This window comes from Pelodiscus sinensis, chromosome 22, assembly GCF_049634645.1.
Source record: "Pelodiscus sinensis isolate JC-2024 chromosome 22, ASM4963464v1, whole genome shotgun sequence".
NCBI classification, from domain to species: Eukaryota; Metazoa; Chordata; order Testudines; family Trionychidae; genus Pelodiscus; species Pelodiscus sinensis.
This window is the reverse complement of record NC_134732.1, coordinates 23,355,647-23,378,811: the sequence shown is the minus strand read 5'-3', so window position 1 is coordinate 23,378,811 and position 23,165 is coordinate 23,355,647. Positions and strand designations below refer to the sequence as shown.

The window sequence follows — 23,165 nt, the reverse complement described above, 5'->3', positions numbered from 1 at the left end:
ACTTAGTAGCTTCCAAAGTGTGAAACCCTGATCGTTAGTGCTGACAATTTTTAGGTTCTAGCATAAACTCTAATTACACCCACCAGCAGTTCCCAAATGTTAATAGTGCAGCCCTGGAGTTGGGTCTATTTACCTCTCTGGCGCAGTCAGCAATGTGATACCTTTGTTGTTTCTGTATGCTGATGTAATCATAAATATTAAAACCCAGTAATTCATTTTTAATGGACTTGAACATTGTTTCCAAAACTGCTTCCCTGCCTGAATCATTTCTGAGACCTGGGTAACCTGTTAGAGGCACAGTCCTAGCCAGTGGAGTTCTTCCAGAAATAGGTTTAATTTCCCAGTCGTCATACTTGTTAAGCATTTCTTTCCCTTGGCTCATATACGTTTTCCTTGTCAACCTCCCTCCCGCCCCAACCTCACCCACCTTAAAAAAAAAAAAAAAAAAAAAAAAAGCTTTACCAGACGTGGACAAAAACGTTCCTTGCCAGATGTGAGTGGTGCTAAGGCTTTGTGAAATCACAAGCAGCAATAACCCAAACTAGTGCTGTGACCATGCCTTTGTATTCAGCAAGCAAACATCCTCTCCCTTGGCGTGCCTCCTGTCCCCCAGTGGAGTTTGTCTATTTCAGCTGCCATCAGTGCCTACTTACAGCCATTCCAATGCCTTCTGTAGAATGTCTGTGCACTGTCTGCGGAAACCAAAAGGCAGCATTCTTAATCACCAACACTATCTGCTGGTGATTTGGACCTTTCCATAGGCCTCCAGGTTTCCCACGTCCTTAGTGGAGGACTGAGGCCAATGACTGTTTTGTGCATGAAGCTGTATTAGTATTTTATGAGGAGTCTGTACACAGGGCCTGGCCAACCCTTGCAGTGCAACAACATTGACTGGAAAGTTCCAACAAAGGGAAACTAAAGGAAACAGAAAGATTGAGCTTCGCTCTGCTGTGTTGAAGCTTCAAAAAAAGGTGCAAACTGTCTCATTTATTTTTGCAGCCGGAATCTGGAGCGATGACACCCAAATGCTGCTTAACTATTTTAACTTAAGTGGGAGTGGAGTTTCTGATTTGCGTATGGCCCCCTGTGTAGTAAGTTTGTGACCTTTGATCTGATTCTCCGTATGCTTGGGGGGATGAAATCCAACACGTGTTCTGTTTGTATTGTAGGCTATGGGGCACCTTATGGCTACAGCCCAGCTGCGCCAGCCTATGGTATGTATGACCTGTTAACTGAGCTAGAAATGACATTGAAACTGTTGTGGTAATCCTACAATAGAGATTGCCCTAGAGTGTGCAAGAAAATCAGAGCTCATTTTAAACGTGACGATGAGGACCTTTCAATTAATGCCGTAACCTTGTGGTTCTTGTTTTGGTTGGAGTAGCTTTTTGCCTATGCTTTGCCTGATTGTGGAAGGACTGCTTGTTCTAACTGCCTGTTCCCTTTCATCTTGAAACTGAATATTTTTAAGTAGTTCTCCTACTTTTTACAGCCAACTTGTGCTCCATTCAAAGAATACCGAAGGGCCAAATCGAACACCCTTGATTATTCCTCTCCTGCCCCTTGGCCAAAATGATGGTCCATAAGTTAGACTTGTGGGCATTTCTTCTTCTTGCCTCAGCTGTTTGAAATGCCCACTGCCACAAACCTTCCGAACCCATCCAGACACATTTTATATCGCTGCAGGCTAATTGGGTTACATTCCTGCTTAGAGATGAGACTGCCGGGATGCTAAGGCACTGTACCTTGCCACTGCCCCTTTCGGGCAAGAAACCCAGCGAGATCTGAGATGGCTGTGCACCGTGTTCCGTATGGACTAAAATGAACGTAGGGCCTCTCGTCTAGCAGTAGAGTTACTCTCTCCTGCCCATCCCCCAGCTTTTTTAATGAGACCAATAAAGCCTATTTATCTCTGACTGGCCTTTTGGTTACTTTGAATGAGGTTTATGTGGCAATGGGGGCAAGAGAGTTTGGAGTCAGTGATATGGTCTGACACCGGCACCGTCTCTGGGACCCGGTTCTGGTTTTCGTTGTGTACCGAGCCCGTCTTCCAGTACAGGGTGAGAGTCTGTAGCTCTCAAAGGGAAAAAATCACACACGTGAGCTCCAGCAGCCTCTTTGCTCTTCATTTCCCAGCGGGGAGACCTAGCCCACACTGATCCCTTTCCTGTGCTGCGTGCACGCTCCCTCTCGCACGCTCCCTTCCTAATGCCTGCTTCCGTGGCGAGTCTGAGTCGGATTGGCGGCTTACCAGCACGCTTGCCTAGTAACACTCCAAGTGTCGGAATCTATCTGAGCGGGGAACTGTCATGGAACAGGATCGCTTGGTTTCTACCCCCTGGGGGAGAACCTTTTCCGCCCTACACGCTACAGGCCGTAACCACAGCCCCTTGTGCTGCACCCCACTGGTGGGAATGCTGCAGCTCTAGTATTGGGTGGGTCTAGGAGCATGTCACACAGCTACTACCATTCTGTGCTTCCTTCTGTAGCACAGGGCCAGGGAGTGGCCTTCACGCCGATGCGGAATTCCCTGTACTATTTGAAGCAGCTCACTCTTATCTTAGATGAAATCCTGCCCTCTGAGTTGGCCATCTGTGTTCACACGGCAGCAGCTGATGTTCGTGTTTCCCATAAAGCACAGTCTGTACTCTTGATTGTCTTGCAAGCTGTTACTGATGAGAAAGGGAACCTCTACCTGTTCACCTAGCAGGAAATTAACATATTTAGTGGGGGGAACCTGTTTCATCAGTGGCTTATTTTTTTAACCAGTCCCTTTTGTATGAAATCCTTCCTCTTTGTATGAAACAGTAAGAAGTGGGTATTGAAAGTGACCCTGAAATAGTCTAAGACGGCTGGTACTTGTATATCTGTGTCTCTTACTGGCAGATAGGTTACATATAAGAACCTGGGGTGAAATACTGGCCCCGCTGGCGTAAGTGGGAAAACTCTCATTGACTTCCCTTGGGGCTGGGAGTTTTACCTACAGTCCCTTTGTCTCTTGATTTATTTTTTTCCTTCCTCTCCATCATCTTTTCATGACATCTGTGTTGGAGGCTGAATTGTAACCACTTAGATATTTACATGTGGCATATCGCTGACTTCAAAGTCTTGTGAAATCTGCTGCCCCCATTTTTCGCATAAAGAGTTTTTTTGTTTTAATGTCTTATTGTGATGCAAAGTAATGAGAGATAATGCTTTTTTGGCTGTAAGGTAATATGTCTCTTTGCCTTTGTAAGCTGTTGCATGTTGGGAAGTTTCACTTTGATCATCTGGTGCTCTGGAATACCTGCTGTTGCTGCTTTGTGATTTCTAAATGGATATGTAGGTTAAATATAAGAATTTAAATAGGAATCATTTTTAAAAACCCAGTATTTAAGGATGCAGAAGTTTGTGAGGCCACAAGAACGCTATAATAATCCTGAGATTAGGCAGTTATTAATCTTTCCAGATTTGCCACTTCAGTACAATATGAATAAATGCAGAAAGTCTAAATGGATACAGAACTTGATTGAGTTATCAGTGCCTGGTTTTGACAGAGCCCAAGGGAGCTTTGTCAACACGGGGTGAGCTGTGCTATTTCTTTAAGAACTTCTGTGTATGCACAGCAGCATTTCTTGTCTAAAACCTTTGCCGTCGTAGCTGGCCTGTGAAATTCCTTCAGGTCACTGAACGAGATAGATTATCCCCTCTAGCTTCATAAGAACGTAAATTCACTTTTCAAATCCAGTCTGGTTCAGCGTAACCTGGCACGGAGAATTTCCGGAACGTATTGTTCATGCTAAATTAGCAAACATCAGAATGATCATAAAATCTAATACGCGATATTAAAACTCCTGTTTAAAGGAGAACAAAATGTTGACATGTTTTGCTTATGGGATTCAATACCCTCAGAGCACATTGGCTGACTCATCTGGAAAGGGTTAATGAGAAGATTACTGTACGCTTTTACTTGACTTTATTGGATCATTGAACTTATTTGGAGTCCTCTCCGTTTCTTCTCTCTGTAGGTATACCCAAGAGAATGGTTCTGTTACCAGTTATGAAATTCCCAACATATCCTGTTCCCCACTACTCATTCTTTTAGCAAATGGCAGAAGCTAATTCCCATTGATTGAACAACACAGTACAGTACAGAATGTTAGAAGAGAAAAAAAAAAGCCTTTTTATCCTGTTTTCTTTGAACACATACTTGAGCAAAGTCATTTGTAAAGAAACATCTTTTCCTACTTTTTGATTTTAACAAAATGCAAATTTAGTTCTCTAAAACTTGAAAAAAATGTTCTGTGAAATGTTACCTCATTTTCAAATAACTTATACCAGCCTTCTGTTATAGGGAAGAACTAGAAGCTTAAACCTTACGTTTTAAATGAAGTATCCGATTATGTAAAATTAAATTTGTGAAGGATGTATAGAATATAAAACACTGATCACAAATAAACTGTTTTGTCGTAACACAGAGTACTGCCTGTTTCCTAATGCAGTCATACAGAATCTCAGTTATTTGTTGTAGGGCTACTTAATTCCAAGTATAGTTATTTAAAAACAAATCAGTAATACAATAGACAATTTTCAGTTAAAATTTAACTTTGTAAATATTAAGGTGAATGAAGCTAGCAAAATATTGGTTTAAGTATTGTCTTAGCTTATTATTTTGATATATATATATATATATATAAGCATCAGTACCTTGAAAGAATTCCCTTAGTATCTTTAAAACCAAGGAAATTATCATATTGTAAGGTTCAGTAACATAGACCCTGTCTTCCTTTTCCAAGAAACCTCTTCATTTGTATGCAAAATGCTGAAAAAGAAAACAAAGGGAATTATTAACACTATATGGTCTCTTTGTATTCAGTTACATTTTGTGAAACCTGTGTTCAACAAGGGAAATTTCCATGCAAATACTTTTGTTCTGTAATTGGAGGAATACATAGTTATGTCTGTATTGACCAGAGGAAGGACAATCAGAAAGTCATGATTAAGTTCGTTAGTGTGCCAAAGAGGTTTTTACAATGCCCCCCACACCCTTCAAAAAAGAATAAATTGTACTTGTTCTTGTGGCCTTCTTCACTCTGTAAGATTCTGCCCACCCTTGATTTTCCATGTAGCTTTTTTACAGCTTTGTTGTCAGTCTCTAATTTAAAAAAGGGTTCTCCTTTTCCCCCTTACAATTATAAGAATCTAAAGCAGCAACAAGGTCCCCATGAAAACTTGCTATTTAATGGTCCCAGTTCTTGTTGAGTGCTGCTGTGAAAAGTGACACATTTCAGCCATAGGCCAGTATTCATTCGTTGATACGAGCTCGTACCCAAAGTAAAGCAACATCTGTAAGTAAGGAGCGTGTGTACCCCTCTGAAACTAGAGAGCCGAAGACATGCTCCCTACAGTCGCCGGGATATTTCCAGGCTTGTGTGTAAAGCTGCTGTGCTTTGGACTTCAATGTGAAGGAATAAAAGGCTTCTTATTAAGGTATCACCCCCACAAAATAAGCAGCATTTTTGGTTGCACTTTTCCATTCAGAGGTCACCTGTTCCTTTGCGGTCATCGGTTTGTTCTATGTTGTGCTGCCTTGAAGATGTCTTGAAACACTCCGCTCTCCTCCCGACTCTGTTTTGGGGAAGGGTGGGTTTTTTGAGTGGGGCTACCACAATGTTTCTCCTAGCAGGGAGTCCTCCTAGAACAGCATGATAAGGGGGTGACGAGTATAGCAAGTTGCGTTCCTTGAAGTTAATTACCACAGCTATTCTTAACCCGAGTATTTGTACTTCGGAATGTGCTTATATCTCTCGCAAACGTTTCTCTTCCTGCGGTAGCTCTTGCTTTCATTTGGTGGTGGTGGTACTTTAATAAAGTATGTAGCCTTTATTGACTGAAGCAAGGGAGTCTGCCATTAGCATCCCCTGAATGAGTATTGTGAGATAAATAGCAGGGCTGAGGATGCCTTCAAATTGAGTACTGTTGATGAATCATTGACTTGTTTTGCTGGCCTATGGATGAAAGGGAGCCATCACGAGCAGAAAAAGCATGGCTGATGAGCGCCCATTTTGGGGTAATACAATATTCATTAAAAGATCTCTGCCTTTTTTGGAATTCTTTTGATTGGCAACTGCTGATGTTAAAGTTGCTGATGTTTTTTAAAATCCATGAATTTCTGAGACTTTCAAATTGAAAGGGTAATTTGTTCTGAAAATATTTACCTATTGGAAATGTACTTATTCTCCCCCACCTTGTTAAACAGAGGGAGCTGTGCTGTTTTCCAACATGATGGCCGTCATTTCAGATGATTTATATGAAGTCATTTATTTATTTATTTATTTTTGTCATTTGTTGGGAGTTACTAACCACATTGTAAACTTGCCCCGTTGCCGCATATTTTACATTTCTCTGCTTTACTGAAAATCTGAATGAGCTGTCAGTTTGTCGTTAAAAAGTGATAACCTTGGAAGTTGAGATGATTTTGATGAGTTTTAAAAGTGCCCATTTGTGTCCCTTTGACAATGAAAATTCCACTTACAGCTGAAGGAGCAGAGAAATTTAAATGAAGCTTTAGCTTCAGCCAGTCCCCTTGAAATTAACACGAAGTTTTTGCTTCTCTGCTCTTTTCTCCACTGTAGGTGGTCTTTTCATTGACAGTCCCTATTGCCAGCCTCTACGCATCGCACCTTTTATTGTTCACTTGGGCCCTCAGGATTTCTTCTCTGACTTCTAGAACCATCAGGTTGTGTGGCTCGAAATGGCTTATTGATAGATGTCTTAAAAGCAAGAACAAATGTGACTCATTTTGAGGGGGGGATCTCAGCTTCAAACACGGAACTCTGAGCTTTTCCTTTTTGAAAAGATTTCCCTGGACTGAGATCCTTTTTAAATAAAAGCAATACTTTATTCCAAGCCACGGTGCTTCCTCGGGGAACAGCAATAGATGCGCATACATGACTCTTGGTTATTTCTTCACGCCAGAAAGAAGAGACCAAAGTATAAAACTTGGACTTTATTAACAATTGGTGAGGCTCCCAGTGTAATCAGTTAACTCCGTTTTAGCTTTCTCCACTAAAATCGGAATTTTAACTAAAGGGAGCTCAGCTCTTTAATATCAGCGTTCATGTAGAAACGGCCACAAAGGCCATTCTTGAACCCAGAGCTGCTGCGAGCCAGAAGACATGAACGGCAGCAAACATTCCACCTTTTCTCCCATGCATAACTGAACTAATGTGTCTCAACCATGCCTCGCAATAATATGGTGAAAAGGTGGAAAGGCTAGGTCACTTCACTTCTGAAATGGATTTTTTTCCTAAAATCCTCATAAAATAACTCAAGTTCTAGACTCTGGCAAATTTCAGGAAAAATATTGCTGTTGAAAGTTCACTTTTTTTTGTTCTGGGTTTTGTTGATTTTTCCTTAAACTGTTTGGGTTAATGTTTGAGGTGTTGAATCAATTTTCAGAATTATTAAATGAAGTCAGAGGTCCCTCTGTATGAAAGTCTTTAATTAAATGGTGTCAGAACCTCTATATATTGCAGGTTAAGACTTTTAAGCAGTTTTCAGCAGGTTAATATCACTTTATTCTCATTCTCTCCGGACCTTCGTAGCCATATGCACTTGTATAAAATAGGCTGAAATGTAATGACTGTAAGCAGAGATCATGGTAAAAAAAGGTAAGATTTTTTTTTTCAGTTTAAAGAATGTTTGTATGCTGTTTTTCAACGCCCATGTAAATGTGATGAATCTCATGGCATGAGCTTTTATTATGCCTGTATTTAATTTCAAATCAACTGAACTAATTTACAACCTTCTATTTTTTTAAAGACCTCTGAAATTATTTTAGTTTAAGATAAATAAACTGTTGATGTTGAGAGATTAGTAGAAAAGAAAAAGGGAACCCATCAGTAAACAATTCTGCTCCAAACATCTCTTGTGCAGTCTGAGAAGTTAATCATGCCGATACTCTTGAGTATCAGGCGCTGCATTCTTTCCTTTCTAGTGGAAAATCTTAAGCCGTGTACCAAAGCTACAGTGTGTTCTAGCCAATGTGGCTTGTACTGAAAGCCATAATGTGGCTTTCCACAGGTGTACAGAATAGAAATGCAGTGTTGACTAAATGATATTGTCTAATTAATAAGAAAAAGTAATCTCCCTAAACCGTTAAAGCTAATCTCCAAAGGAAGGGGGAAGAGCTTTGGTAATATTTAGAAGATTGAAGTTAAAATCTACAGAGACTAAATTACATTAGGCCAAATTAATTCATAAAGGGAAATGGGAGGGGGGGAGGAGTGGTGATTAACTCAGCAAGAATAAATTGCTTGGTCATGGTTTTGAAAAACCGGGAATTGAGACACTCATTAATAAGTAATTCTGTATTTTAAGTTTACCTTACAAAAATATACTAGGATTAAAATGACTCTGAATTGAGGCCTAAGTGTATATCTTTAGAAAATAGTAATTTTAGAGTTTGTTTTTATACTATACTGATCTTACTGTCTCTGTAAATGTAAAGTTGCTGAGAATCCTTTTCATATAATGTAGCTTTTAAGCAGGGACGGGGAACCTCAGGCCTGGATCCGGCCCCCGAGGCTCAGGGCTCCCCTCCAGCACTGGGGAGCCCACACTGGTGCTCCAGCCGCCCCGTCACCCCACCACGGGGCTGAAGCCCACAAAATCTCCTCGCCTGAGCTCCCCTAGGCTCTGGTGTGCAAGGGAAATGTGGGCCGTGTCTTTCTCCCCAGTCGGAGGCCACATCAATGAGGATTTGGGTTTATTTTTTTAACATCTCACTTGTGTGCAGCCCCCGACTGACTTTTCTGTGGGTCAGCGGCCCCCGACCCAAAAAGGGTTCCCCAGCCCTGCTTTTAAGAATATTTGCCCCACAGTCACTCTTAACATGCAGATGTGCAAGGTACAAATCCTCCTGATTTTTACCACTGTTGTACTGCTATAAAACTGGTAAGCATATTGACTAATGTAGTGGTAAACCAGGCTTAGAGTAAACTCTCTTGTACTAAGCAGGTAAGTCATCACACTGGAAATGAAATGCATTTGATTTAACTGGGGGAAAAAAATCATATTTCAGAAACTGTAATCTTAGGTCTAGCTAAGCCTTAGTAACACGATCCAGCGAAGCTCTGGGTAGAATTAATAGTCTGTTACTGGACAAATTGCCAACTATAAACTCCACCGATGTCTTGGGAGAGCTTCATTTCACAAATAGCATCTAATTTTGCACCTGGAAAAAACCTTCAGACTCAATTTTGCAAGCAAGTTGCGCTTTATAGCACTTGAACATCGAACTACCGTGTGGGTGAAGTCGATGAGCTGGTGAAATGCTGTAAAATGCTCCTGCAGTTATTACGTGGTGCAGATTTGGATCCACTGTTCTCTTTAGACACAAATGTGGGACTCTGCCCTGGAGGCCTGTTTAAAATCAAGGTCTGCCCTTTTCCCTATTAGAGGATTGCCGGGCCTTGTGTTGGGAATGGGCTGCAGCTGCAGGCTGCTCTGTTATGCTTGGGAGGAGGAATGTTTTATCCATCGCACATCAGAGATAAGGTGCATTATAATTAACTGCAGTTGAGATTTCCTTGGAGTAGCACTGGTGATGACAATCTGATGATAGGCACCGTTCCCTTCAGGTGCTGATTAATAAAATGCCTGGCTGCTCCGCACTTCTTGAAGTAGTTTGTTTTAAAATGGCCTTTACGTGGCTGTTGGTTCCATTTCTTTACTGTTCTTCAGCAAAACAGTTAAGCCTGAATTTCCTAATGTCTCTGTGGTTACCCCATTTAATTTCTCCAATCCTCGCTCTGTTCCGCTGATGCCCTTCCAGACTTGGTATCACTTGGGCCTTGTGTACGCTACGAGGTGAGCTTAAATTGATTATGGTCAGGTTTTTTTAGCACCCGATTTTGTCAAGTTGAAGGTGCACGTCCCCCCGGTGCGCAAGAGTTCAACGTAGTTCAACCTAGTGTGTCTCCACTGGGTGGCTTTGACAGTGATGCCCTATGAGTAGCTATCCCATGGATCCTGCCGCCCCTTTGCATTCTGGGTTATGCTCCCAGTGCGCCATGTGACCAAAACAGTGCAGTGGGTGCTTCTAGGTACATGTTGTCAATGTCCCATAATGCACTTGCCTGCTCCCTCTCCCCGCTACCTGCTTGAAAGCAACAGCAAACCGTCGTCTTCTGCCCTCTTTCCTCTGGTTAGCCATGCAAACGTGGACCCCATTCAGCAGCAAAGTGCTGTGGTAATCACAGCAAACATCTCGTGCCTTATGCTGTGGTATGTCCAGAGCCGAGCCTGGCCCTGCCGGATGGGGGAAGAATATGAGGACGCCATGAACAGACACTTGTGTGAAGCACTCGATCCTCTTGACCCAGTGAAATGCCGATTTGGGTGCCATGAGATGAGCACAGGCTGCTGGGACCACACAGGGAGGCAGCTATGGGCCGATCAGCAGCAGCTGCAAAACTTTTGCCTGGGTAAGCTCATGGAACTTTGGGAATTGCTCTCTCCTGCTCTGAAGTGCCGTGAGTGGCAATAGCCCTATAGAAGCTTGTGACACCAGAGAGCTACCGGTCAGCTGGGAATCAATTTGGAGAGAGGAAATCTACAGGAAGGGCTGCTGTGATCCAAGTAGCCAGGGTGATCCGTGCTCTTCTGCTAGGGAGGACAGTGCCTCTGGGCTTTGCCCCCATGGGATTCCCTGACTGTGGTGGGGCGACAGATGGGACCCACGTCCCTGTCTTGGCACCCGACCACCGTGCCAAAGATACGTTAACCGTGAGGGGGACGTCTCCATGGCGCTGGAGGATCACAAGGGCTGTTTCAGCAACATCACTGTGAAATAGCCACTCCGCTCTCTCCAGAACGCTGCCGCACGGAACTTTCTTCCCGGACCAGAAAACGAACGTTGGTGGCCCAGCCCGCCTCGTTGCTGTGTGGCTCATGCAGCCGCGTACAGGCAGCCTGGACAGCAGTAAGGAGCGGCTCAACTCCAGGCTGAGGACGTGCTGGGGGAAGGTTTCACAGTGTATTGGCTAGGTTAGACCTCATGAAGGCAACCTCCAATTGCTGTGGCTGCCCGTTGTGTGCTCCCAAATGTCTGTGAAAGTCAGGGGGGAAACTTTATGCCAGGATGGGGGTGGAGGCAGAGAGCCAAGCCAGTAATTGAGCAGCTAGACACCAGGGCACTAAGGAGAGCAGATCGTGGGTCCTGCCGATCAGAGAGGCTTTGTGACTGGCCGGACAGCGATAGGACAGTCGTACATGCTGCTCTCAAGAGTGTGCTTGGCTATAAACCCTATTAAACCCCCTCCCCCATGCAATGCAAGCAATAAAGATACTGTTGTTGAGAAACCCTGCTTTTTTTGGGGGGGAGGGGGATGACAAGGAAGCGGGGACAGAAAAGGAGCTCAGAGCGGGAGGGGGGAAGGGAGAAGAGACAGCAGCGCATTACAATCCCCCTGTTCAGCAATCACACCAGTGTGGGAATGACAGCTTTGTGTTCTGGGGCACATCCCCGGGGGGGTGAGTGTGAGACTGCTCCTAACTCCCCTCTTCCCATGTTCTAGGGACCCCGGTGAGGAGGGAAAGTGATTCAGCATGGGCCGGGGGGAGTGTCTGTGCATCTGACTCTCCCGTGAGTCTCCCAGGGGCGTCATTAGCTCCACCATCGTTCTCCTGTGTCCTCACTTGGCGTTCGCTGCACGCTCTCCTCGCGCTGCCCTCGCATCCCCTGCAGCAGCGTTCTCCTCCCCTCGTTAATAGCACCCTGCCCAGGTGGTTGAATTGAATTTCCTCGTCGAACGCGCCATCCCGATGACGTTTTCGCCTTCAGAGCTGCGGTAGCTGGAGGAGCCTGGGAGGTGGGGAACAGGCTCGCTTTTGCACCCACTGTGAAGGAAAAAGCAAGGGGCAGACTTTGCAGATCATCTCTTCGCATAACAGAACGTCTGTCCAAGAGAACAGGCATGTGTTTGTGCAAGGCCAAAGTGATGCTTTTAAGCGCCCCCATGCACCACGAAGATCCTCAGCGAGCTGCTGGACTCAGTTTGGTGACAGGCCAGGTAAGCACCAGGTCAAGGTTTGCTCTTTTGCTTTGGCTTTGAAAGCATGTGGGACACAGTGCTTGCAAATAGCAGCTCCCAGAGCGGTGGCGTGAGAGCAAGGCGGGTGCACATGGAGACCGAGTGTTCAGCACCCCCCGTTTGCTGGGAGAGTGCAATTTTCCCTTCCCACAAGGGCCTGCTGTGGGGAAGAGGCACTGGGCGTGGCGACAGGGCAGGGGCTCACACCGACAAAGCCTGGCTTGCTGACCATGTCGAGCAAAGGGAGGTGAGCCGCTGTGGTATCCGTGACGGAGCTTCCCTGCCTGCAGCCAGGTTCCTCGGCGCAATCTCGGTCTTCTCTGAGTGACGGGGAGCGGACGCTGACAGAATGTGGCCAGAAACCCAGACCTTGTGTGGCAATGACGCCAGGCCCACTCACGGCTGGCTGGGTGGGGAACCGTGTCCTGCCCCATGGCAGCCTCCACAGGAACCTTCTGAGGAGGATGAAAGTTCCTCTGGGAGAGCTTCATGGAGCTGTGCAGGGAGGATTCCCGCTCCAAGCTGTTCTGGGGGCCCCCTGTTGGGTAGGCAGAGCGGCCACCCGGGAGCAACCCCAGTTACGTGGTTAAAAATATCAGCTCACCAGAAGTGCCCTCCCTGGCATCAGGGCCCGGCAGGGAGACCCCCTGGGAGGAGGGGATTGGCTCCATAGTTTAAAAAAAGTTCCTGGCTGTCAGACATGGGAGGCTGCTCCTCTTCCTCAGCGTTTCTTCTGCTGCTTGCTAGTTCTGCCTGCACAGATTTCTCGCACAGCAGTCAGGGCCAGGATCTCCATGCTGGAGCCTTTGTGACCCCGGGCTTTCATGGCCGGGGTGCTGCTGAGGTGCTGCCTGCTCCTGAGGTCTGCTCGCCACTCTGGCCTCACAGCAAATGAGATTCAGATTTTCCAGGGCCTTTTCCTGTGCACCTGGCGAGCAGGGGAATTGAAAGTCCTGGCCAGAGCGGTCACATTGAGACACTCCCAGAGGCCAAGAAGGTCGACTCTCCCAGCGCTGTCTGCGCACTGCCCTGACGCTGGCTGTGCAAGATCAAAGGTATCGTTCTTCCTTGTGAAAAGCAGGAGTACTGAAATCAACTTTCCCCGTCCGTGGAGCGGGCTTGGTGGGGTGGACTCGTTTAGAAAATCACCCTAATGCAGCTACGTTGGGCCTAAACTCCCAGTGTAGATTAGGGATGTTAAATATCGACTAATTGACTAATCGCTGACCCGGGGCTCTGTGCAGCGCTGCCGCTTTCAAACACCGTGTGCAGCCTCGAGACACCCCAGTCGGCCCCAGGCCGCACGCAGTATTTCAAAGCGGAAGTACCACGTGGAGCTCGGGGTCTGGCCCCAAGTTCCAAGCGGTGCTGCCACTTTGGAGTACCCGCTTCTGCTCCCCCCGCCCCCTTGCTGCCTCTTTCTGATAGAGGCAGCAAAGGGGGGGAAGCGACTAGTTGACTAGCCTGTCGACTATCCAATAAGCACTGGTCAACTCGTCCTTCGCATCCCTAGTGGAGCCCACTTCTCACTTAGTGGAACTTCCAGAAGAGCCTGAATGACTAATGACCCTGCACCGGCTGATTCTCATTGAGCTGGGGGCTCCTCTGTTGCTTTTGAAAACGGGACTTAGGAGCCAAAGTCACATGGGCACTTGTGGAAAACTTCGTAAAGGAGTTGGAATGTCAGTCACTCCTCCCCCCGGCGCGAGTTGCACCTGTCTGACGTGCACGCGGGACAAGCGGCAGGCTGCTAGGACTCTCGTCTCCATCAGTAGCTGCACAGTGTTACATCACAGGTAAGTCGGAAGTTTTCCCCTTAGCCTGCCGTGCCGTTTCCTAGCTCGGGGTGCAGTTAACAGGCCTCTGCAAAGCTGATTCCATAAGCTTCACTCGGTAGCTGCTGTCTGTCCTGTTGTACCTTTAGGAAGGAGGGGGAGAGACGTGGGTTTGTAGCTCAGCGTTCTGGCTCGGTTCTACGGAAGGCCCATTCAATTAATGGCATGCAAGCCGACACACAGCCTGCTGTGTTCCCTCGGAGCCGGCTGTGTCGATTCGAACGTGTGCTTTAGAAATTGCTCCAAGCACCAAGAGGTTAAGATATTGAATCCCCCAGATAATCAACTCACCCTCCGTGTGTTCTGGATATTGAAGAGGGGTGGGACCAGTACGTCCCGGGAAGAATGATTGGCAATTTGGAGATTGGGTAGATTCTTGACTGAATTAGAGAAAAAGTGACAACTCCGACAGAGACAGAGAGATGTTAAGATTAGCTATCCGATTAGTCAACTAGTCGATATCCTCCCCTCTCCCTCCGCTGCCTCTATGAGAGAGAGGGGCAGCAAAGGGAGGAAGGGGTACTTCAAAGTGCTGCCGATTTGAAACCCCAAGGCGGCTGCTACACAGCTGATACGCAGATCAGCTATGTGGCAGCTGGCCCTTTAAAACGCCACCTCTGCACAATTCAAAGCGGCAGCCATGGAGCCCAGGGTCAGCTGGGGACTCCCCAGTTGATGCCGGGCTCCCCGTGGAATTTCCCTGGAATCTGCGTATCCGCTCTGCAGCGGCTGCCTCCGCGCATTTCAAAGGGCAGCTGCCGTGGAGCCAGGGGTCCTAGCGGCCCCTGGGCTCCCTGGCTTTGAAATGCACAAGAGCCCCCGCTGCAGACTCTTGTGCATTTCAAAGCAGGCACCCGCATGCAGCCTGGAGTCAGGAGGAGGAATGCGGAAGTGCCTATCGACTAGTCGATGGAAATTCCGTCGACTAGTCAATTAACTGCATTTTAACATCCTTCGCTCAGATACGGGTAGAAACAATCCTCAGTGGGATATTCCTTTGCCTGCCTTTTGCTGCACTGCCCTTCCAAATGAGCCCCAAAGACGCTGCATATTCAGTATCTCCTGAGTCTGACTTAATGCCTTCTCCTTTCCTGGGGCTAAGGGTCATTTTGGGGACCAGGCGTATAGAGAACAGAATGTGGTGCTGACTTGGTGTTTTGCTTGGTGCTTTGCTGCAAGGCACGCAGAAGCTTTGCAGAATGTCCTGCCAAGAACCCAGAGACTAAACAGGCTTCTGCTTCATTTCCTGATGCAATTCCCAGCGTTTGTCCATTTGCTCTGGATTTGCAAAGCTCCGGCTGGTTTAGATCCTGGATACCTTAACAAGTCTCTGCCTTTCGCAGCATGCTCCCTGCGAGTGGCTGAGACCAGGAGCGATGCTCCAGTTAACATCTGATGTAGAAGGTTTGAAGGATGCTGACTTGCTCCCCCAAACACCAGAGATTTGTTCAGTCGGGTTCTTGCAAGGGCCTTGGCTTAGTTTGGAGGGCAGTGGTTGGCTGTCGGTCATCTCATATGAATGCCAGTGCACGTGCTAGGGAGCGAGAATGCTTTTAAAAGCTGCTTTTGAGATGTAGGTCCCCCCGCCACACACACTGTGCTAAACGGGTTGTGTCCAACAGCAGGCGAAATGGCTGTGAAGGACCAGTCTCTCGGCGAAGAGAAAAGCTGTGCATCCTGCTATTGCATCATCCCCGTGCAGTTCTAGCTACCTGTCTTCTTCCCTTCAGTATTTGGAACAGGGCGACCTCGTTCCTGGGCATTGTGCCGTTCGAACGGAGAGGCCCTGCTGTCTACACCCAATCCCATGCAGCCTGCTGCTTCTGCTGCCCGATGGAGGACGCAATCCAGCCTGCCCAAAAAAAAGGCAATTTAGCGCCTGTGTAGGTGGCTCCTAATTTGTCTAATTTGCTGTCATGCAGCCAGCAGGAGTTAATTACATGATTCCAGCAATCATCATGGCTCCCATTAAACGTTCTGTCAGTCCCGCTGCCAAGAGTTGCACTGGAGTTAAATACCTTTTTGCTTTTATGAGAGATGCTCTGTCAAGGCGCTCCGGGAGAGCAATCGATTCCAACACCCCGGTAAATAACTGAGTGGATTTTTTTTAAGCTGTGGAATCTTTACAGTTGGAGGAATTTGCAGGTGCTTCCAGGCACCGCAGTGTAATGACCTTGAACTCAGCTTTTGAGAAGCTTTAAGAAAATGGTGAATTTTGGAGGGAGAATTTCATCATTCAGACAGTGGGGTGTGTTGCTCTCTCCTCATTGGAACCCACTGCTGCTCTAACAGGAGGATCTTAATTAGGTGAAGACCTATCGCACATGGAAAACCACTCTGAGTCTGGTTTTCCCAACAGCCCCGGGATGAGAGATTCCTCAACCACAATTCCCCTTTTGGACAGGACAGAAGAACGGGGCACGAACCCAGATTTCCAAATGGGTTAGAGAGAAACCTTTCCCCTCTGGGCTGGCAGTTCTGTTATGGTGCATTCATTTCTTGTGGCTTCTGAAGTGTAGGACGCAGACCGCTGCCCAAGAGTAGATCCAGGTCTGATCCAGTCTGGCAGTTCCTACAGACAAGGAGAACCACAACGAGGACCAAGTCCTGTGGCCGTCCTCGTACCTTCTCATCCACAACACTCCTGATGTGGAGGGAGGGTTAGTAGAGATTTAGATATTGGCATAGAGACGACGCTTATTAAGTTTGAGATGATGCCAAGCTGGGAGGGGTGGCGACTGCTTTGGAGGATGGGCCATAATTCAAAATGATCTGGACAAACTGGAGAAATGGTCGGAGGTAAACAGGATGAAGTTTAATAAGGACGAATTCAAAATGCTCCACTTAGGAAGGAACAATGCGTTTCTCACACACAGAATGGGACGCGATTGTCTAGGGAGGAGAACTGCAGGCCTTTAAGGACATAGTGGACCACAAGCTGAATATGAGTCAACAGTGTGACACTGTTGTAAAAAAAAGTCAACATGATTCTGGGCTGCATTAACAGGAGTGTGGTGAGCAAGACATGAGAAGTCGTTCTTCCGCTCTACTCTGCGCTGCTGAGGCCTCACTTGGAGTATTGTGTCCAGTTTTGGGCACCACATTTCAGGGAAGATGTAGAGAAATTGGCGGTGGTCCAAAGAGCAACAAGAATGAGGAAAGGTCAAGAGAACGTGAGCTAGGAGGGAAGGCTGAAAGAATTGGGCTTGTTTAGTTTGAAATAGAGAGAAGACTGAGGGGAAATTATAGTGGATTTCGAGTATCTAAAAGGGTGTCACGGGGGGGGGGAATTGTTCTTCGTGGCTTCTCATGGTAGGACAGGAAGCAATGGGCTTAAACTGCAGCAAGGGAGGTTGAGGTTGGACATTAGGAAAAACTTCCTGCCTGTCAGGATGGTTAAACACTGGGATAAATTGCCCAGGGGGGTTGTGGAATCTCCATCTCTGGAGATATTCAAGAGCAGGTTGGACAGACACCTGTCAGGGATGATCTAGACGGTGCTGGGTCCTGCCGTGAGGCCAGGGGACGGGACTTGACCTCTCGAGGTCCCTTCCAGTCCCCGTGTTCTGTAATTCTACGTGCTCCCTCCCCTGCCCCCCACTAGTACCTCTCCGGGCGCGTTGAAGGGATGTCTCCAGAATCTCTGAGAGCTTCGGGCACTGACACTTTGCATTAGCCTCCCATAAGCAGCGGTCTGTGCACGCTCAGAAGTGTGTCTTTCCCCCACAGAAGCTGGTTGAATAAGAGAGATTCCCTCTCCCTCAGGCAGGCCCTGCTGGCATGTGTCACGGGAATCAGACTTAATCCTCAAGTGGCTTCTGAAGTGCGTGGCTGCTCTAGCAAAAGCGACTTTCCCTCTCTGGGGAGCTGGCTTGAGAGCTGCCCTTTGCCTTGGCGTCTCCTTAGCAGCCGGCAGGGTTGAAGTACCTGCCTTGCATGCTGCTTGGTGTTCTGCTAGATAGCAGCCCGCTCCTGAGTTCAGATTACTCGACTTCTGTTGAGGGGAGAACCCCGAACATTTCAAACTGGTCCCAGGGAGGCCCCCGAGGCAGCTGGTGCAGAGCAGTCCTGTGGGGGGTGGGGGTGACTGAGCTAAACGGCCTCAGGGTATTGCCACTTGGAAGTAAAGAACACTGACTGACTTGGCTAAGGGCCATGCAAACACCAGGTAAGTGGCGGCGTTTCCAGGCAGGGGAGGGGACTCAAAGGAAGACTTGTGTGCAGTCCTTTTCCCTTAAAACCCCCACAGCTGCACCTTGAATATTCTGAGGGCGTTCTCCTCCTCCAGTCTCATCACTGAACACACCTCTCGGAAAAACGGGTGTTTCCTCGCCAATGGGAGCCGAAGGCTTGCCTGGGAACTGCCCGGTGGTTTCATTTTTCTGCTTTTAGCAAATCTGGTTTGTCCTGGAAGTGATCTGTATAATAAAGTGGAAATTTTATTATAGCCTTGTCAGAGCAATTCCCAGGAGAAACGCCGGCCGTCTGCCACAGGGAAGTCCACGTGCCGGGATTGTGCCCAGTTTTCATCCTTAGCTTTGACAGACCACGTTTCGGATGGTAACGGTCGAGCGGGGGCAGTGGATTGATGCTGCATGTGGGGGTGAGACAGACGTGGTCAGAAGGCCACTCTCTGCCCTTGTCTGTCCCTTTCCACCTGCGGGTAGCTCAGTGCACAGGCTCATTAGTGACCACGGGACTGCTCATTTCCCAAGCCTGGGAGACGAACCCCTCGGCTTAAAGGTAAGTGATTCGCCTGCAAGGGATTCCCTGTGGAAAGCAAAAGCCGGTGAAGGTCAAGACCGTCCCCGTGATCTGGGGCTTTTTGTTGAGAGTGGGAGCTGTCTGTTACTATGTGACGCAGCCGTGTGGCTTGCAAAATGTGGCTGCATCACCTCCAGCAGCCCAGCTGGGGTTACCTGAATTTAGACCCCTAAGCTAAAGATTGGAACTGGAACGGAATGCTTAGAGGAAATCAATAGGAACGTCCAGGCTCCAAATCTCTTCGGGCGTGTTTTATCCTGTTATGTGCGGTGTCCGCCCCTTTGCATTTTAGGACCATGTATTGTGAGGCATAGGGAGGGTATTTGAGTGGTTATTTAGGTGTGTTCAAATGAACGGTCCAAAGGGATTGTGCAGAAAAACTGCAAAGTCTTAAGGGCCTTTTTTTCAGTCATGGAATTCTGAGCCACCTTATTATGAATGGCCCAATTCTCAACAGGGTTTGATGTGAAATGTAACATCGAATTAAAACACGGTGACCTTCTGTTTCCCTTGGCTCTGCCGTGCATTCATGGGTTAAATGATGCAGGAAAACCATCTGGAGGTGGAGCCTGGTTCTCCTCTCCCCTCCCCCCCTCTTTAGTGCTGAGGTTTCTGTTCTCAAAGCACAGGCGTGTGCAAGAAGCAATGCAGAGTTACTCAGGTCCACCATGTCCCCCCTGTGCAGGGGACATCAGCTGCACCTTGCACTACGAGAGACAAGAGAAACAACTTGCAGGAGCCCTGCCACCCCGATTCCAGGCTGGAGTGTGCCCCAAGGCCCTCCCTCCCCTCTCCGGCTTGGCACTATTCAGCTAAGGGTATTTGCAAGGGAAAACCTGCTCCCCATCGTTAGTAGTGCTGCTTGAGAGGGGGAACAGAATGTAATCAACATCTGATGCTCCCCTCCGTCTTACTAAGTGCAGCCTCTTTCCAACCCTGCGGACAGACTTTCTCTCATGCCCCATAAAGTGAACTACTGCAGGGTGACAGAGCTGTGCTGCTTTCAAAGAGGGGGGGTTCCCAGAGACCATGAGCCCGGTTACAAATGCCCCTATTTCTCTAGGAAATACATTCTCAAATTGGTAAACGGCAGGAGCAGCAAAGCAGGAACCGTTCTTAGGTAATGCAGGTTTAAGGTGGTAAAAGAACAGCTGCAGGAAAAATTCTGAAGTTTTGTCCCATTCGCTGCCTTGCTGGGGACAGACCCACCCTTAAAACTGAATTTTTAAGACTTTTTTTTTAGACCATTTTTAAGTCGCTTTTTTAAGACACACCCAGCGAGAAAACTGACTAGTGGAAAATGTGAACGTCCTCAAGGACAAACAGTTGAAACAACTGCCCTGCTGGAAAGGAAAAGGGGACGCGGCTTCAGTGCTTTCTGCTTCTGAACGTCCAGGGTCAGAGTTGATGCTAGCCCCTAATCAATAGTTATTGACCAAGCTGACAATAAAGATCTTGGGCCAACAAATTCTCCTACTGCATGAAGATGATTGATTCTGCCAAATCTAGGCAGAGCCCCACCCTCGCTTCCTTATTCTGCACCTGCCAAAGGGTCACCTAACTTCCACCTAGCCAGAATTTTGGGACACTTGTCAACATTCACATTCTAAAGGGAATTCTCCGACCGGCAGCTGGCGAGAGTTTCAGAAGTGCCCACTAGTTTAGGAGCACAGACCCCACCCAGCCCAGTACTCGTGTACCACGGCGCCCGTTCATAACTATTTGTCTTTTAACATAGCAGCGCATTTATGGGAAGAGACCAAGATTTTCCAAAGGGGCTGATGTTTTGGGTGCTCGACTTGAGACCTGCTGTCAAGCTGAGCACTCCAAAGCGCGAGTAGCGTCCAGCAATTGAGGCTGGACTCTCACCAGCAAGTCTAGCTAGGGGATCCCCGAGGGGGTGAAGATTTAGGCAGCAGAAACTCAGCCAGCATTGTTACACGGTGCACATTCAGGATGGGGAAGTCAGAAAAATTCTGGCAGCCCTGCTGTGATTTTAGTCTATGTTACAGCTCCGCTTACAGGACCTAAGACATGGAGGGGAAGCTTTAAAGCAGCATTTCAGAACCAGGCTGACACTTCCTCCTCCATTTCAGTTTAGAAACCTTGGCTTTAGCTGCATGGTAGAGGAACTCGACAGCTCTGTACCAGTCGCTTTTTCCTTTGTCTGTTTGCTAAAGGGCCTGCTCCCGCCTGCTGGAGCGAGTTGTACTGGAGAATCCATGGCTGTTCAAAATAACAAAACCTGCCGCTGGCTCAGCTTCAGAGCTGGGGAGCTCGGTGGAGGTGGAGGTGGGGGGGGGCCAGTACCCAATTATTTTGCCTCTGTGTAAGAGCTAGACTCAGCTGTTTATAGGACTTTCCTTTCTCTTCCATTAGCCTTTGGGTAAGGCATATGCATATGTGCTGCAGAGAAAGAATGCGAGCACATAAATCATTTAGTGTCGGTGTCGACTTCAATAACGTTACTATCCTGACCCACAAAAGAAAAACAAACAAAAGCTCCAGTCTTTAAATCACCTTTTCATCCATAGCGAGATCTGACCTTTGGCTGACAGATGCACTTATTCAGGCACGGAGGTTAGCATATCTTCTTACACTCCATTTCTACCACTATTCTTACACTAGCATCCATTATAAGGATCTAAGCTTGCACTATTAAGTCCCTGAGCACTTTCACTCCATAGGTAACACACTGGACAACTCCATCTGTTTTTTGTTTCTGGTAACAGTCTATTAAAAGAAGATGCCCAGAGAGAAACTGAATAAAGTTTGTGAGGTCCCGGTGGCTGAATTACAGCATGCATTCTAAAATAAAAGATTTCTCCTAGCCTGTAAAGGACACACTGGTGTTGAAACTTGTAAATAGTGTCATTTGAAATAGGAAGTTACTTAGCAATAACCTTAGTTGTGTATATTGTAAAAAGTGTCATGTGAATACTCCACACGGTGTTTTGATGGGGCAGAGTAAATGCCCACGGAATTTTAAAATAGGGCCTGTTTTACTCGGCCACAGCGAAGCCGCCTGCAAGCACAAAGCACATCGAATGCTCTGTGTGCGTGAAGTTGCCTCATGACCTGTGATGCTGCAGCCACATACTTGATTTCATCTGGCTGCTCTGTGTTGTGACTTGTATGCCGGCTGCCGTCGTGACCTGTAGCGCGCACGGCTATTTGCACTGTACTCTTGGTTCGCCTGCCGCGGCCTGAGCCCGTTGGCCCCCAAGAAAATACAATAAAAAGCTGCTCTTGGCACACGGGGCCTTCTGTGTCATGGTGAGTGGTTTGCGTGTCCGACTCCGGTAATAGCCCCTGCTGAGCCGTGGGGCGGGTCTCCTGTCCCGTGGGAAACTGGCTTTGTGTTCCAGGGCATGAAGCGGGGGCGAGGAGCACAAGAGGCGGCTGGCCAGGCTCCTTGCCGATGGGGCGGAGGGATACCTTTGCAAAGGCGGCACTGCGCTGGGGCCAGAATCCAACACACACTAGCCACAGGGGCGCTCTGACCATCACAAACTATGGGTAAAAAAAAAAATCCTGGCTCCTGACAGTGGAGGGGCGGGTGGGGGCACCTTTTATGGCCTCCCTATGCTCACTAGCAGTGCAAGAGGGGCCTCGTGGGAGCTGGGATCCTGAACCTCAAGCTGGACTTTCCTGCTGCCCTCTTGCAGATTTTGATTTTTTTTTAAATTAAAAATGGCGACTGTTCTTTGCTTAGCATCCCCCTCTCCCACTCCTCAGCTGCAGGAGCAGGTCCTGGATGCAGCAGTCTGGTGACTTCTAATCCGGCACGCTCTGGTCCGGAACATCCGTGATCCGGCGTGAGTGTAGTTTGCCCGATGGCCACTGCAAGCCACGATGCTGCTTGGTTTTGAAGGGCGGGTGATGTGGTGCTGCTTTTACTGTAGAAAGGGGAATGTTACTCATCACCTTGACAGTCCCAGTGTGCGGGCAAACAGGCTGGGCCAGAGGAACAGGTGGAGCAGGAGGGTATCAACACACCTACAGGTTGAAGGTTCAAATCGGTATTTTCAGATGCTCTCAGTAACTTCCCCGTTGTACAAAGCGTTGTGAATTCCTGGTCAAACTGCTATGATGGGGGCCCAGGTCTGTCCCTGCAGTCAGGCGGTGACTTCAGTGGCCAGAGGCATCCAAAGCCCGACAATGCTTTGTGATGAAGCGGCTCTGACCACGCTTGTATTTTTTCAGATGCTGAAGGCTACAAGCCTTGAGGCATTTTTTTTCAGGCGCTGGCTGGCCTAGTTAGACTAGACTGGCTCTGCGGGAACGTCCCTGCCCTCTAGCCCCCCCGCTAAGTTAATGGGAGCGGCTGTACCCGTTCGCGCAAGTGCTTTTCTCATCCTGCTGTTTGGCCTTTTCATTCCAGGAGGCTTGAGGGGCGAGCTTGCCAATCACCGTCAGAGGATCCCAACCTGAAAGAGGATTAAGATGGCATTAGCTGACTCTGAGCTCAATAAAATCACCTCCCTGA

General features: G+C 47.7%; 1 protein-coding gene across 11 annotated transcripts in view; it reads left to right on the top strand.

Moving 5' to 3' along the window:
* Positions 1 to 23,165, top strand: part of STRBP (spermatid perinuclear RNA binding protein) — a 108,386-nt gene extending 85,221 nt beyond the window's left edge. For 5 of the 11 annotated variants that reach the window (XM_075905624.1, XM_075905626.1, XM_075905625.1 and 2 more), the window contains 3 exons: positions 1,000 to 1,091; positions 1,170 to 1,214; positions 6,615 to 23,165. In XM_075905624.1, the coding sequence (XP_075761739.1) occupies positions 1,000 to 1,091; positions 1,170 to 1,214; positions 6,615 to 6,785 (308 nt within the window). In that variant the 3' untranslated portion in view covers positions 6,786 to 23,165. Of the gene's footprint in view, positions 1 to 999; positions 1,092 to 1,169; positions 1,215 to 4,007; positions 4,453 to 6,614 lie in introns of those variants that run through there. The other 6 variants (XM_075905630.1, XM_075905629.1, XM_075905632.1 and 3 more) reach the window with 4 other exon arrangements.